The sequence below is a fragment of the Lactuca sativa genome, chromosome 5 (assembly GCF_002870075.4).
Source record: "Lactuca sativa cultivar Salinas chromosome 5, Lsat_Salinas_v11, whole genome shotgun sequence".
NCBI classification, from domain to species: Eukaryota; Viridiplantae; Streptophyta; class Magnoliopsida; order Asterales; family Asteraceae; genus Lactuca; species Lactuca sativa.
Genome location: NC_056627.2, coordinates 321705507 through 321718172, shown reverse-complemented (window position 1 = coordinate 321718172; position 12666 = coordinate 321705507). Strand labels below are relative to the sequence as shown.

Sequence of the window (12666 nt, the reverse complement as noted above, 5' to 3'; positions counted from 1 at the left end):
CACATGCAATGATCATAAAAAAAATATCATACAATACAGTCATCGGGCCTCGTCCGACATCGCCCCCCGCCCGGTATACATAGCAGCACATATCACATGTAAGGGTCACGCAGACTCCTAGCATCCTAACATAAATAACAAGGGATGACATTGGTGCCTTAGACCCGCTAAACCCTGTGAGGAAACTCACCTCGATTGCTGAATCACACGACTAAATCTCTGGTTGTAGTCCGACGAATCCCCGAGCTATCAAAACCAAATAGCATCCAATTAACAATTGGATTTCAATCTGTAACCATCAATCTATACTTAGGGTAAAAAGACCATTTTACCCCTTACCTAGGTTGGACCAAGACTTAGCCCAAACCTATAATCCAAAAGGCCCAAAATCCAACTAACCGTTCAAGGCCCATACTTGGCCCAATTTTCCAAATTGATCCCAAACCCTTACATGGGCCTTACCCTAAAGCCCACCCATTCACCTAGTCCAAAACACTTGCACTTAGATGGCCCAATAAGAACCCAAGCACTTAGGCCCAAAAGAAAGGCCCAACCTCGAAGCCCAAAACACAAAACCCAACAGACTGAGTACACGAGGCATAATCGGTTGTACGCTAAGCGTACATGCTAAATGGCCTGTACGTCGCGCGTACAGACTTATACACCAAGCGTACTCACCCATTAAGCCAAAAACCCACTTTAAGCACTTAATGCTTAAGACTAGAAGTCCAAACCACATATCCAATCCCTAATAAGCGTCTAGAACCATAAAGTCACTGACTTGGTGACTTTGCATGCCCCAAAAGAACCCAACTTCCAGATATAGCACTTTACTTTCACTAAATGGACATAATCTCATGCATGGGTGATTCTAAACCCTAAAGGTGCCAGCTTTATGGACTTTGAACCTCGGAAACACCAAGAGTGGCAACTCATAGCTCTTGGAGTGGTGTCAAACCACTAGATCTCATTCATGGGGCCAAAAGGGTCAATAACTCATATAAACTAGATCTAAACTTCTAATTAACAAGATCATAGCTTTTTACCTCAAACATGCTGGAAATGGAGTAGAGAATTAGGATCTACAAGCTCTTCCTTGATCAACAACCTTGCACCCAAACTCCTTTTTCTTGATAATGAACCAAAACACACCAAGAAGCACACAATGAGCTCAAAAACACAATGGAAGGGTCTAGGGTTTCAAAATGAGGTTATAAGGTCAGTGAAGGCTGAGAAATGAGGGTAACATGAGCCATTCGTGTGATTATCGAGTGTCTAACCCCAAAAATTAGAGTTTCACTAAATAGCATGTACGCCCCGCGTACGTGTCCGGAGTCCCGATCCCACCTCGAATAAGTACGCTAAGCGTACCAAGTGGTACGCCCCACGTATTCGCTTCACAGCTTGTACGCTAAGCATAGCATGTGGTACGTCCCGCGTACTACACAAGGACCAAAAATGCAACTTTTAAAATAACAAAGGGCAATAATGAAACATACCAAGATTCAAGTGTTACACTAGTTTTTCTCTTTCCTCTCTTTGAAGACAAAAGGGTTTTGTTTTTTTATTTTGGTCACTTGTAAGTTATTTGTAACCCAATTTGATTGTTAATTGATAATACAAGTTGTCTGTTTCTCTTTGTGAATGTACACAATCACTCTTATTGTGGAACAACGTTAAGTGCTCGTGTCCATAAGTTTATTTGTTTGCCATTTTCATTTGTTATATCTTGATACAATTTTTCTCTCATTATTAAACATTGTTATCGTATTTTCGCATCCTAGTTTGTTATCCCGTTGTTGGGTTTTACATTTGTTTATAGGACCAAATGTTGGATATTTCCCGTTGTTGGGTTTTACATTTGTTTATAGGACCAAATGTTGGATATTTTTTCAGGATATGTTTGGAGTGCTAAGGTAATCATTTGGATCACCCATAGGATCCGAAACAGATTACAGTTTATTAAATCTTATTTCCTTTTTTTAATATGTGAATTTAATGTTATTATATGTATATTCCAGGCTATACCGTGTGAACTCTGTGTTACAATTCCAAAGGTAAATATGCATTTCATATTATAACATGAACTTTATCCGATAATATTCGAATTCCATGATATAGTACGGAAATTCATTTCATATCATGTGAAATTACACGTTATAATTTTTTGAACCAACAACAAATTCTTCAAATTTTAGGCAAGACGTAGATTGTAATTATTTATGCTTCTCAAAGTATAACAACAGACCAAGATTATAGTTTGAAAGATACCAACAAATTTTTATCACAAAAGCTTTTTCATCGGGCTTCTTTTGTCTAAGAAAATCTTGTATGTTACAGAATCAACTCAACCCGATCTTCTTTAGTTTGAAAACTGTAACCAAAGTAAAGAAAGGAAAGAAAAGGGTAATACTAGTTTCAAGTGTCAACACTAGTCTTAAACTGATTCAAAAAAAAAAATCTCACCCAAAGACAGTTAAAAGATAGAAACAGTTTGTTGTGCCTAAAAAACAAGAAACCTGGTTGAAGAAGCCAAAGGCAAAATGATAACATGTTTTTTTTCTTTTTATGAAAAGATAAAAGTCGATGAGTTAGTGATGTTCCATTAATATGATCATAGCATCAGCAGTCCATTTTTTGAAGGCGTTTTCAAGAGCTTCACGCATCCATGAATGGCGACAACACTCGACAGCTTCAGGTATTGTGACCCAACTTCTGACCCTACGGCTCTGTTCTGGCCATGAATCCAACTCTTCCTTCACAAACAATGCAAACATTGCTGCTCGACACCTGCCTTCAGGGCTAAATTCATCTTGTAATGTTTTGCTTTTGAAATGGTAGTGCCCCAGAAAATGCTGTTGATAATGTCATAAAAGATACAATAGTTAACATTATTTTCAAATATATTATTGTGATACTAATATATAAAAACAAAGGAGATGCCTAAAAAAACTGATAAATAACATGAGTGAGCATTCTTAAACTGACCATTAATTCCCCTCGAACTCCAGCCTCTTCCAATGCTTCACGTGCAGCTGCCTCCTCAACAGTTTCATCGTTTTCCCATCCACCCTAATAATAATACACAATTCCAAAACATAAAATCAAACACAAAATGACCAATAACTAAAATGGAGTTGTTTGTAATTTGTACCTTTGGGAACAAAAGACCAGGTCCACTTGTAGAGTTGATCATTAGTACCTCCAAAATCTTCTCAGATTTGCTACCATTACTGCCTTCAGAGTACCGAAACCTGAAGGGAATGCACCTAATCATAATCATAAAGAAAGTTACTTTGAGAACTATTGAAACTCATATATCAACATTTTATCTCTTACTAAATGAACTGCAGATGCCAAAATGGATAGTTACAAGCTTGTTGTTGTGTTGCTCATTTGTTAACAATTACCACAGAAGCTAATTTACAGAACAAGGAGAAACTCGGGGAAGTGAATACTTCATATGCAATAGCTGCCTATAGCGTCTTAAACTCCCTACTGGAGTTGAATAGTAGAACAGAAAGCAAGATTCAAGAAGATAACAGAAAGCATTGAATGAAGAATTACGCAATTTAACAGAAATCCTGGATTACACTGACAGATGTATGAATAACTCAACAACAAGCAGAAATCGAGAATAACCTATCTAAATTTGGGGAAAGAGAATGCAGGTGCTTCTTATAAACAAGCTTAAAGATTGAAATAGTTAGGGGAATATTCTGGATTTGATATTAAACAAAGGCAAATGGGAAATTTTATAAATTAAAACACGAAGAGGAACAAGAAAGGGGAGAACAGTATACCCGGCGATGAGACGGCAACCGGCCTCATAACGCTGCTGATGACGACCAGTGCGGGCCACCAATTCAGACATTTCACTATCAATACATATACCTAAACAGTTTAATCCCTAACAATGCCCTTTTATCATCTCTCTCTTTCTCTTTGTGTCTGCTATTATACCCTTCTTGGGGAATCGAACAAAGACAAAACACCACTCACAAAAAAAAAAAAAAAAAACTTGTTTTTCAGAGCTCCTTTTCCGGACGAATCCAACCCTGTTTTCAGCAGCAAAAAGATTCTGATTCCTTCCCAATGCGTGTCGCCCAACCTCACCTCCTTCTCAATGCCATCAATCCCTTTTGATTCTTTGATTTCTATTGCTTATTTTACTGGAAACAAAAAGAAGAATAAAGAGAGAAAAGAAAAAAAGAGGGATTGAAGAGATGAGAGAGAAAGGGGAAAAAGGAGAAAGGAGAAAGGAGAAAAGTGGGGAAAGGGGTAGGCGCACGGATCGGAGATTTTGTGTGTTTGGATCGGAAGGAAGGTGTCAAGTTGGGGGGACGCAACAGGGTCGGTTACATATATAGAGTGTTAATGAATCTAAAATCTTGACAAAGAACAAATTGTGACTCAAAATATCAAGATTCCATCCCATGCAAACCATGGAAGATTATCTGCAGCGTTTGGTAGCTCCACTCTATTTCCTATGCTTTGATTTTGGATTTTATTCAAGCGATATATCTCACTTTTTGGTATTATTAGAAAATGTATTATTTTGCCAATAACAAAAATCATTTTTGTGGTCAGTTGCATGTTTGGTCTTTAAATTTATTTTTTCTGCTGACTGAAAAAACGCTGACTGAGAAAGATTTGTCTGGATAAGAAATTCTGATTGAGTAAGAAATTATGTTGTTTGATTGTTAATCTGACTGCATATGCTTACTGATGAAAATGACCATTTTACCCTTTCAACAATAATAAGCAAAGGGATGAATTCATCGAGAACATAACCAGCAAAATCAATAAACATATAAATTTATCAACATCATTAGCAAATGATCATATGAACAACAAACATGAACTGAACAACAAACATGAACTGAACAACAACCAAATCAATTGCAAATTCTGAACATTTATCAATCTCAACAACAAAAGTCAAAAGTTCAACAGGAAAAAAAAAACATTCAACAACAATAGAACCTCATAAAACCTCACTTTTGAAGCCATATTTCAATCATCAATAATTTTTCACCCTAGATTACAACTTTGTTCATGATTTCCAAAAGGGCAATATTGTCAATATCCATCACCATTGAATTCAAGACAACTCCAGGGAAGCATTGTACATAGCAATGCATTTTGTAATGAGATCATTAAATTCAATTTAACGTTTGAATACCAATCTTCCAATCTTCAATCCACTTTCATAAGTCCCCATGACACAACTCACGCCAACTGTTATGACTGCAACCACCAAAACACACGCACATAACAAACACCAACCATTGACCCTGCTACACACAGCTATAATTTCAAGCATTTTCAATAAACAACCCAATAAAAAGTGAGTTTACCAAGCAACACATAAGCCCCACAATAAGAACAAGAATCTTGAAATTGTTCAATCAAATGCTCCAATCTTTCTGTGTCTTCATGAACTTTACAAACCCAAATCAAAGTTCTGAACATTACAGAATCTGGTTTGATTGGCATGAATTTTACAAACTTTTGGGCTTCTTGTAGTTGTCCAGATCGAGCAAATAACTTTTGGGCATCGATTTCAAGATTCTTCATATTCTCAAACAATTCCAAAGCTTCTTTGCATAGTCCAGGGATTGAAAGTCCTGATATCATTGTTGTCCAAACATAAACATCTTTATTATCTGCTTCATTGAAGATTCTCATTGCACTATCTATGCACCCACATTTTGAATACATGTCAATAAGAGTAGTAACAAGTTCTTTTCAACAGGTTACCTTAAAGATTAACAAAGTAGTTTACTTTTATGCCAACACTCAAAGGTCCAGTATAAAATTCAGGTATGTATGAATCTAACAGCAAAATCAAGTGAACATCAAACATTCAAGAGCAAAAAATCGAAAATTTTAGAGAAAGAATGGCAAAAATCGAAACTTTTAAAGATAAAATCGGAACTTTAGACATAAAATCAGAACTTAACAGCAGAACGTACCTGATTAGATGAAGAATGAGCTTCGATCGGTGGCTGGAAGATGAAGGATGGGTTGCTGGTCACGGGAGAAAGAAAACAACTGCGGGAAGAGAAGAAGAAAGGAGGCGCTGGAAGATACATTAGGGCAATGGGTACGATTGGAATTTTTTTCCCTTTCTCAGTCAGTTGACATCCAAGTTCTTCCCCAATCAGATGTTTATTTCCCGCTCAGACGCGCAATATATGTTTATCAAACACCTTTGGCTGACCGAGTCAGCCAAAAAGGTCTGAGTCGACTCGGTCAGACCAATATCAAACGGGCCCTAAGTCATTCCTAATGTATTGTTTTGTTGTGTTCTTCGATTCTGACCAACTTGAAATTACATTTTTGCCCTTTTTGATTTTTTTATTTAGTTTTATTATTGGTTTATATTTATTTAATAAAACAAATTAAAATGGTCCGCTTCACAACCCCCTCCCACACTCCTCTTCTAAACCTTCTCACCATAGAAAACCCTAAAACACTATCCACCACCATCTTAACCCATTATGTTCGACCGTCTTCAGGAAAACACCTCCTACCAATGAAAAAAACCATCACCCACACCTTTGACCCTAACCTAAAACTTAAATTGAATATCCCACCCTTCTTTTTTCTTAGTTTCCATTATCAACTTTGGCGAGACCATAACGTCGTTGAACACTACACGACATCACCATCGTCGTTGTGAAGCCACCACAACCACCATCATATTCAAATATGTTGCCACTGCCACCGGAAGCCACCACCATCACCATCGGATTCAGATCAACTGTCACTGCACCCAGAAGCCACCACCATTACCATCGATCGCCACTAAACAATTCTAGTTCAAGAAGAAAGTGAACACGCAGATCTAGCTAAGAGATGAAGAAGGTGAACTATAGAGAGTCGACGATGGTGGCGACGACGATTTCCGACGAGATAGGTAGAGATCGACATCGGTATCCAGCGAGATAGTGGGGTAGAGAAAAGCAACAAGAAGAGAAAGTCAAGAAATATAAAGAGATTGTGGTCTAATGGTGAGACGATAATCCAATGGTTCTAACAGCGATCTGACGACAAGCGACGATTTTAGTGGTAGGGTTTAGGCTTCTATATCCTTCGAGTGATATAAGAGAGTGAGAGATATAATATGTGAGATGAGAGGTTTAGATGGTTCGGTTGGGGTTGGGAGTATGATCTATATATTTATTAATTATATAATTTATTTTTGTAGTTAATAAATAACAAAAAATCTGGAAAAAAAAATACAAAAGGCAAAAGGGTCATTTCAAGTTGGTTAAAGACGAATAAACACAACAAAATAATATGTTATGGATGGTCCAAGTGCAAAAAAGTGGACCAAACGCGCAATTTTCACAAACCACATGGACAATTACAGTAATTTTTCTCTTGCCGACAAACCCAGCCAAAAATGTTATAAAAATATAACAAATTATGGTTTTTCGCTTTTCACATTATATATTTTCGAAATACCAAAAGTCGGTGGAGTTATCTACCGGCTTTGGTTTAACCCTTTTCTTTCTACCCACGTACATTTTTTAACCTCTACTTTAGAAAATGATGATTTCCATTCTTTTATGTTTAAAAATCTTGATTTTATCCCTTTATTTTTGAAACTTTTAAAATTTTATTTCCACCTCTTTCATGTTTCACCCTCTACTTTTTTAAGTGTCACTTTTATCCCCTTCCCCTCAATTTTAAACTTTCTAAAATGTCACTTTCATCCCTTCATTTTTACAACTTTCATGCTTACCTCGTAGTGTAACATCCTGTTCCGGATCGTTTTGTGATTTAAGGCTCGTGGGCCATAATCCGAGTATGAGAAGGTTTTAAGGCCATAAGGGAGAAACTATAGGCTAACTTTGGATATGGATAAGGTAGTTTCTATGATAAAAGAGTTCGGGTTATGCTTTAGAGTCCAAGAGTATCGATGAAGGCGTTGGTTCGATTTTTATGAATTTTGGGTTTCGTTCCTGGAGTTTTGAGGTTGTGATGAGTTTCTCGAAGTGTAGGGCTTCTCGCCACCTTTCCGTGGATATAAGGTTCGTTGGAAACGGACTTATAACAGAGAAGATATGATAGTTTGAAGTTTTGGCAAGATTAGTCCTTATTGAGAAATGAGAGGCAATTGGGTACGTTATGCGTACACTTGAGTAGACGCAACGTACTTATGCGCTTTGCATGATCGTGGGAGCCACCTAGTACGTTGGGCGTACTAGGTCCAGAAAGAAAACCCTAATATCTTGGAATGTCCTTATTTAAGGAACATGATGGCCTCATTTCCAGCCACCATTTCCAGTATCCAAGCCCTCTCAAACCCTAGTCTCGTTTCTCTAGCTTGTGTGAGGGTTTTTGGCTCATTTTAGTGTTCTTATGGAGCTTTTGGTGAAGAAGGAGTCTTGAAGGAAGGAAAGCTTGTGCTTCTAGCTTGTGGATCTGAGTTCTAATCTAGTCGGTGCATCCTCCAGAGGTATCAAGTTCGAAACTTGCTTATTGTTGTGATAGTTCTTGTTTTGGGTCCATTTTAGGGTTTTATGTCCCAAGATTTGAACTTTATGAGTTTGGTGAACTCCAGAGCAAATCTCTTGTCCTTTTAAGTGCATTGGGTTACTTGATTCATAAAAATAAGAACTTGGTCGTCTAGACCTTTCCATGCATGTGTTAAGATGAGTAAAGAGAGTCTTAATGGTTATTTTTGGAAGTTGGGTCCCTTTAAGACATGAAAACCGATAAAGTCGCCAACTTTATCGGTTATGGACTTATAATGAAGCTTTCCTGAGGTTTAGATGCTTTGGGCTGAAGTGGTTAAGTCAAAAATTGAGGTTTGTGGACTAGAGCAGTACGCCCCGCGTACTGAATTAAGTCCTCCGATCAGGATTTGCATGTACGCTGAGCGTACCACGGGAGGTACGCCCCGCGTAATCTCATTGTGGGCCTTTTGGGCTAGATCTCATTTTGGGCCCTAAGTGTTGGGTCTTGGTTTGGGCTTGCTGTATTGGAGATTTTTGGTCAGAGGAATATATATATGTCTTGGAACCTTGTGCAGGGATTGCCATTTTGGACTTAAGTTTAGGGTTGGCCTTGGTGAGCGCATTTGGTTTGGGCATTGGTGGGCCCAATGGGCTTGGGTTATTTATGGGCTAGGTTAAGGACCATCTACATACTTAATGTGTGGGGGCTTGGTTTTAGATCCTAATTGGGTTAATTGTGGGTTTTGATCGATGTTAGAGGGCGGTGTGCATTAGTAGCATTTATAGGATCTGTTCATCATCCAAGGTGAGTCTTCTCACTATACTTACCTGAGTGGTAATTACTGTGCGACCGGAGGGTCTTATTTATGTTATAGACTGGAGGGTCTTATGTGCTTATACTGGGTTATGTGTTATTATACATCCTGTCTTTATGGACCTAATACGTCAGAACATACATAGGCCCACTAATGGCCCAACTTTCCAAATCAAGGCCAACCCCATATGGGCCTTGTCCTAAGGCCAACGTTTCTTTTAGTCCAACAATACTCCAAGATGGCCCAGAGCCCAACATCAAGTCCAACAAACGACCCAAGGGTGTGAAGACCAAACGCAACGAGCCCATAATGGGACTACGCGGGGCGTACCTCCCCTGGTACGCTCAGCGTACACGAAAATCCTGATCGGGGCAACTAGACCAGTACGCGAGGAGTATTGGGACTTACACGGGGCGTAATACTCGGACCCAAAAACTCCATTTGCAATTTAACCATTTCAGCCAAAAGCATCCAAACCTCAGGGAAGCTTCAATACAAGCCCCTAACTGATAAAGTTGGCAACTTTATCGGTTTGCATGTCTTAATGGGACCCAACTTCCAAACATAACCATTAAGACTCTCTTTACTTATCTTAATACATGCATGGGGAGTTCTAAACGACCAAAATCTCATTTTTGTGAATCCAGACCACCAAATACTCATGAAAGGACATGTATTATGCTCTAGAGTTCATCCAACTCATAAACCTTCAAGCTTGGACATAAAACCCTAGAAATGGACCCAAAACCAAAACTATCACAACAATGAGCAAGTTTCGAACTTGATACCTCTGGAGGATGCAACAACTAGATTAGAACTCAGATCCACAAGATAGAAGTACAAGCTTTCCTTCCTTCAAGACTCCTTCTACACCAAAAGTTCCATAAGAACACTCAAATCAGCCACAAACCCTCGCACAAGTTAGAGAAACGGGATTTCGGTTTTGTAACACCGAAAATTTTAAAAATTTTATTTTTCACAATTCATAAAAACATTTCTCTTTTAATTTAATAAAACATCAGTTTCAAATTCCAATATGCATCATACAAATCCCAAGATCACATAATTATATCAAATTCCTCCACGTGTGTACAGATCAAGCCGGCGCCTTCCCACGGTCATCGCTAGTACCTGAAACAACAACACTAACACTATAAGCACAAAGCTTAGTGAGTTTCCCCAAAATACCACACATAAAACACATATTAGCCACTCGAGGCCATAACTCTATGGGTCCGTGCACCCAACTCTGTGAACCCTCAGGTTCTAACTCTATGAACCTTCCGGTTCCAACTCTATAAACATGCACAGCATAGATCACATAGAAATAATGCAGTACAACACATAACATGCACATAACATACATACACTAACACATAACTCTGATTACCGACTCAAGGTAAAGTATAGTGAGAAGACTCACCTCGTGTGTCTCGGTATCTCACAATCCCTGGAAATCCCTCGTGCTCGATCCTCCGAGCTCTAATCCTCCTATAACATCACAAGGCTCTAATTAACACTTTTTATCTATAAGGTTGACTACCCCTAAAAAGTCAACACATGTCAACGGTCAACGGTCAACTTTGACCGGACTCGGCGAGTGCATACGGCAACTCGGCGAGTCTAGACGTTCTCACCAACTCTCTAGGATTCCCTTTCTACACGTCGAGTACTCCCCCCCCCCCTAACTCGACGAGTTACACCTGGAAGAATCGCGGGGCCACCCCGACTCAACTCGCCGAGTCTCAAGAACGACTCGGCGAGTCCCGGCTCGACTCAGACCTCATGACAACCCTTTCCAACTCGCCCTGACTCACTGGGTCAACTCCTGACCCGTCTGGACCACTCACTGGCCGGTCCAAGGCAATCTTCAAACTACTCGCCGAGTCTGCTCATCGGACTCGGCGAGTCCATTCCATGCAATCACTCAAACTTGCTTCTAAGGTCAGATCTACTCCAACAATTCATAGATCTGGCCCTCCTAGACTGATTCAACACGTAAAGTCCCAGTCTTGATGCATGAACAACCTTTATATGACTAATTATGAAGAATCTTCAACAAATCTCACTATACAAGGTCATGACCTCCATTGCTCTCTAAAAAGCTTGAAGGATGAGGCTCTCTGGACCTCTATGGATCCAGATCCGAAGTCTCATCACTAGCATGGGACTATTTGGCCATCAAATCAACTCAACAAAGCCACAAGAAACCCTAAAATCGATTATACCTCACAAAACAGGAGATGGGTCGAAATTATACCTTTAGATTGAAGGGTCAAGCTTCCAATCCACCAAATAGCAGTCCCCCTTTGCCTCCTCTTGACTAGAGCCTCCTTCTTCTTTGCTAAACAACACACAAATGTCAAGAAATGCCTTCTTTCACTCTCAAATCGCTAAAACACCTTTAGGGTATCTCTCTATGGACTGATGGATGCAAATGACGGCCATAAGGCCATTTAAATAGGTCCCAAACCCGAGAAATTAGGGTTTCATTAAACAGCGTGGACTCGCCGAGTCCATATCCTGGACTCGCCGAGTCCGAACGAATCCCGCGTCCAGAATCGCGACCCTACTCGGCGAGTCTGAGCTCCAACTCGCCGAGTCCCTCCTCAAAACTCAAAATATTAAAACAATAAAATACCTGGAGATCCGGGCTGTTACAATTCTCCCCCACTAGGATTAGACTTCGCCCTCGAAGTCTCGCTCTAAAATAGCTCCGGATGCTGAGCCCGCATCTCGCGCTCCGGCTCCCAGGTCATCTCTGATCCCTTCCGGTGTTGCCACTGAACCAACACCAAAGGTACCTCCTTGTTCCTCAGAACCTTGATCTTCCGATCTCTGATGGCTACTGGTCTCTCGGCATAATTCAGGCTCGCATCCACCTGAATATCCTCTAATGGAACTACTGCCGTCTCATCGGCAATACATTTCCTCAATTGCGACACATGAAAAGTGTCGTGGATTTGTCCCAACTCTGCTGGCAACTCCAAACGATAGGCTACCCGGCCTACTCTTGCAACCACACGAAATGGCCCAATATACCGGGGCCCCAACTTGCCCCTCTTCCTGAATCGAATCACTCCTTTCCAAGGAGAGACCTTCAGGAGAACGAAGTCGCCGACCTGAAACTCAAGCTCGGACCGGCGTCTGTCTGCATAACTCTTCTGTCGACTCTGGGCGGTCAATAACCTCTGTCTGACCTGCTGAATCTGCTCCGTCGTCCGAAGCACGATCTCGGTACTGCCCATCACTCTCTGCCCAACTTCTCCCCAGCAAATGGGGGTCCGACACCTCCTACCATACAACAGCTCAAAGGGTGGCATACCAATGCTCGAATGATGGCTGTTGTTGTAGGAAAACTCTGCCAAGGGTAAATA

The 12666-nt window shown here is 40.1% G+C and overlaps 1 protein-coding gene across 1 annotated transcript; it reads right to left on the bottom strand.

The window, feature by feature from the left end:
• Nucleotides 1–2386: 2386 nt before the first annotated feature.
• LOC111889434 (nudix hydrolase 16, mitochondrial) lies at nucleotides 2387–4488 on the bottom strand. Its single transcript, XM_023885581.3, has 4 exons — nucleotides 3804–4488; nucleotides 3155–3269; nucleotides 2989–3072; nucleotides 2387–2855 (listed from the first exon to the last, which is right to left on the bottom strand). Exons 1-4 carry the CDS (start codon nucleotides 3872–3874, stop codon nucleotides 2592–2594), a joined length of 534 nt encoding a protein of 177 aa, XP_023741349.1. The 5' UTR covers nucleotides 3875–4488; the 3' UTR covers nucleotides 2387–2591.
• Nucleotides 4489–12666: the final 8178 nt, after the last annotated feature.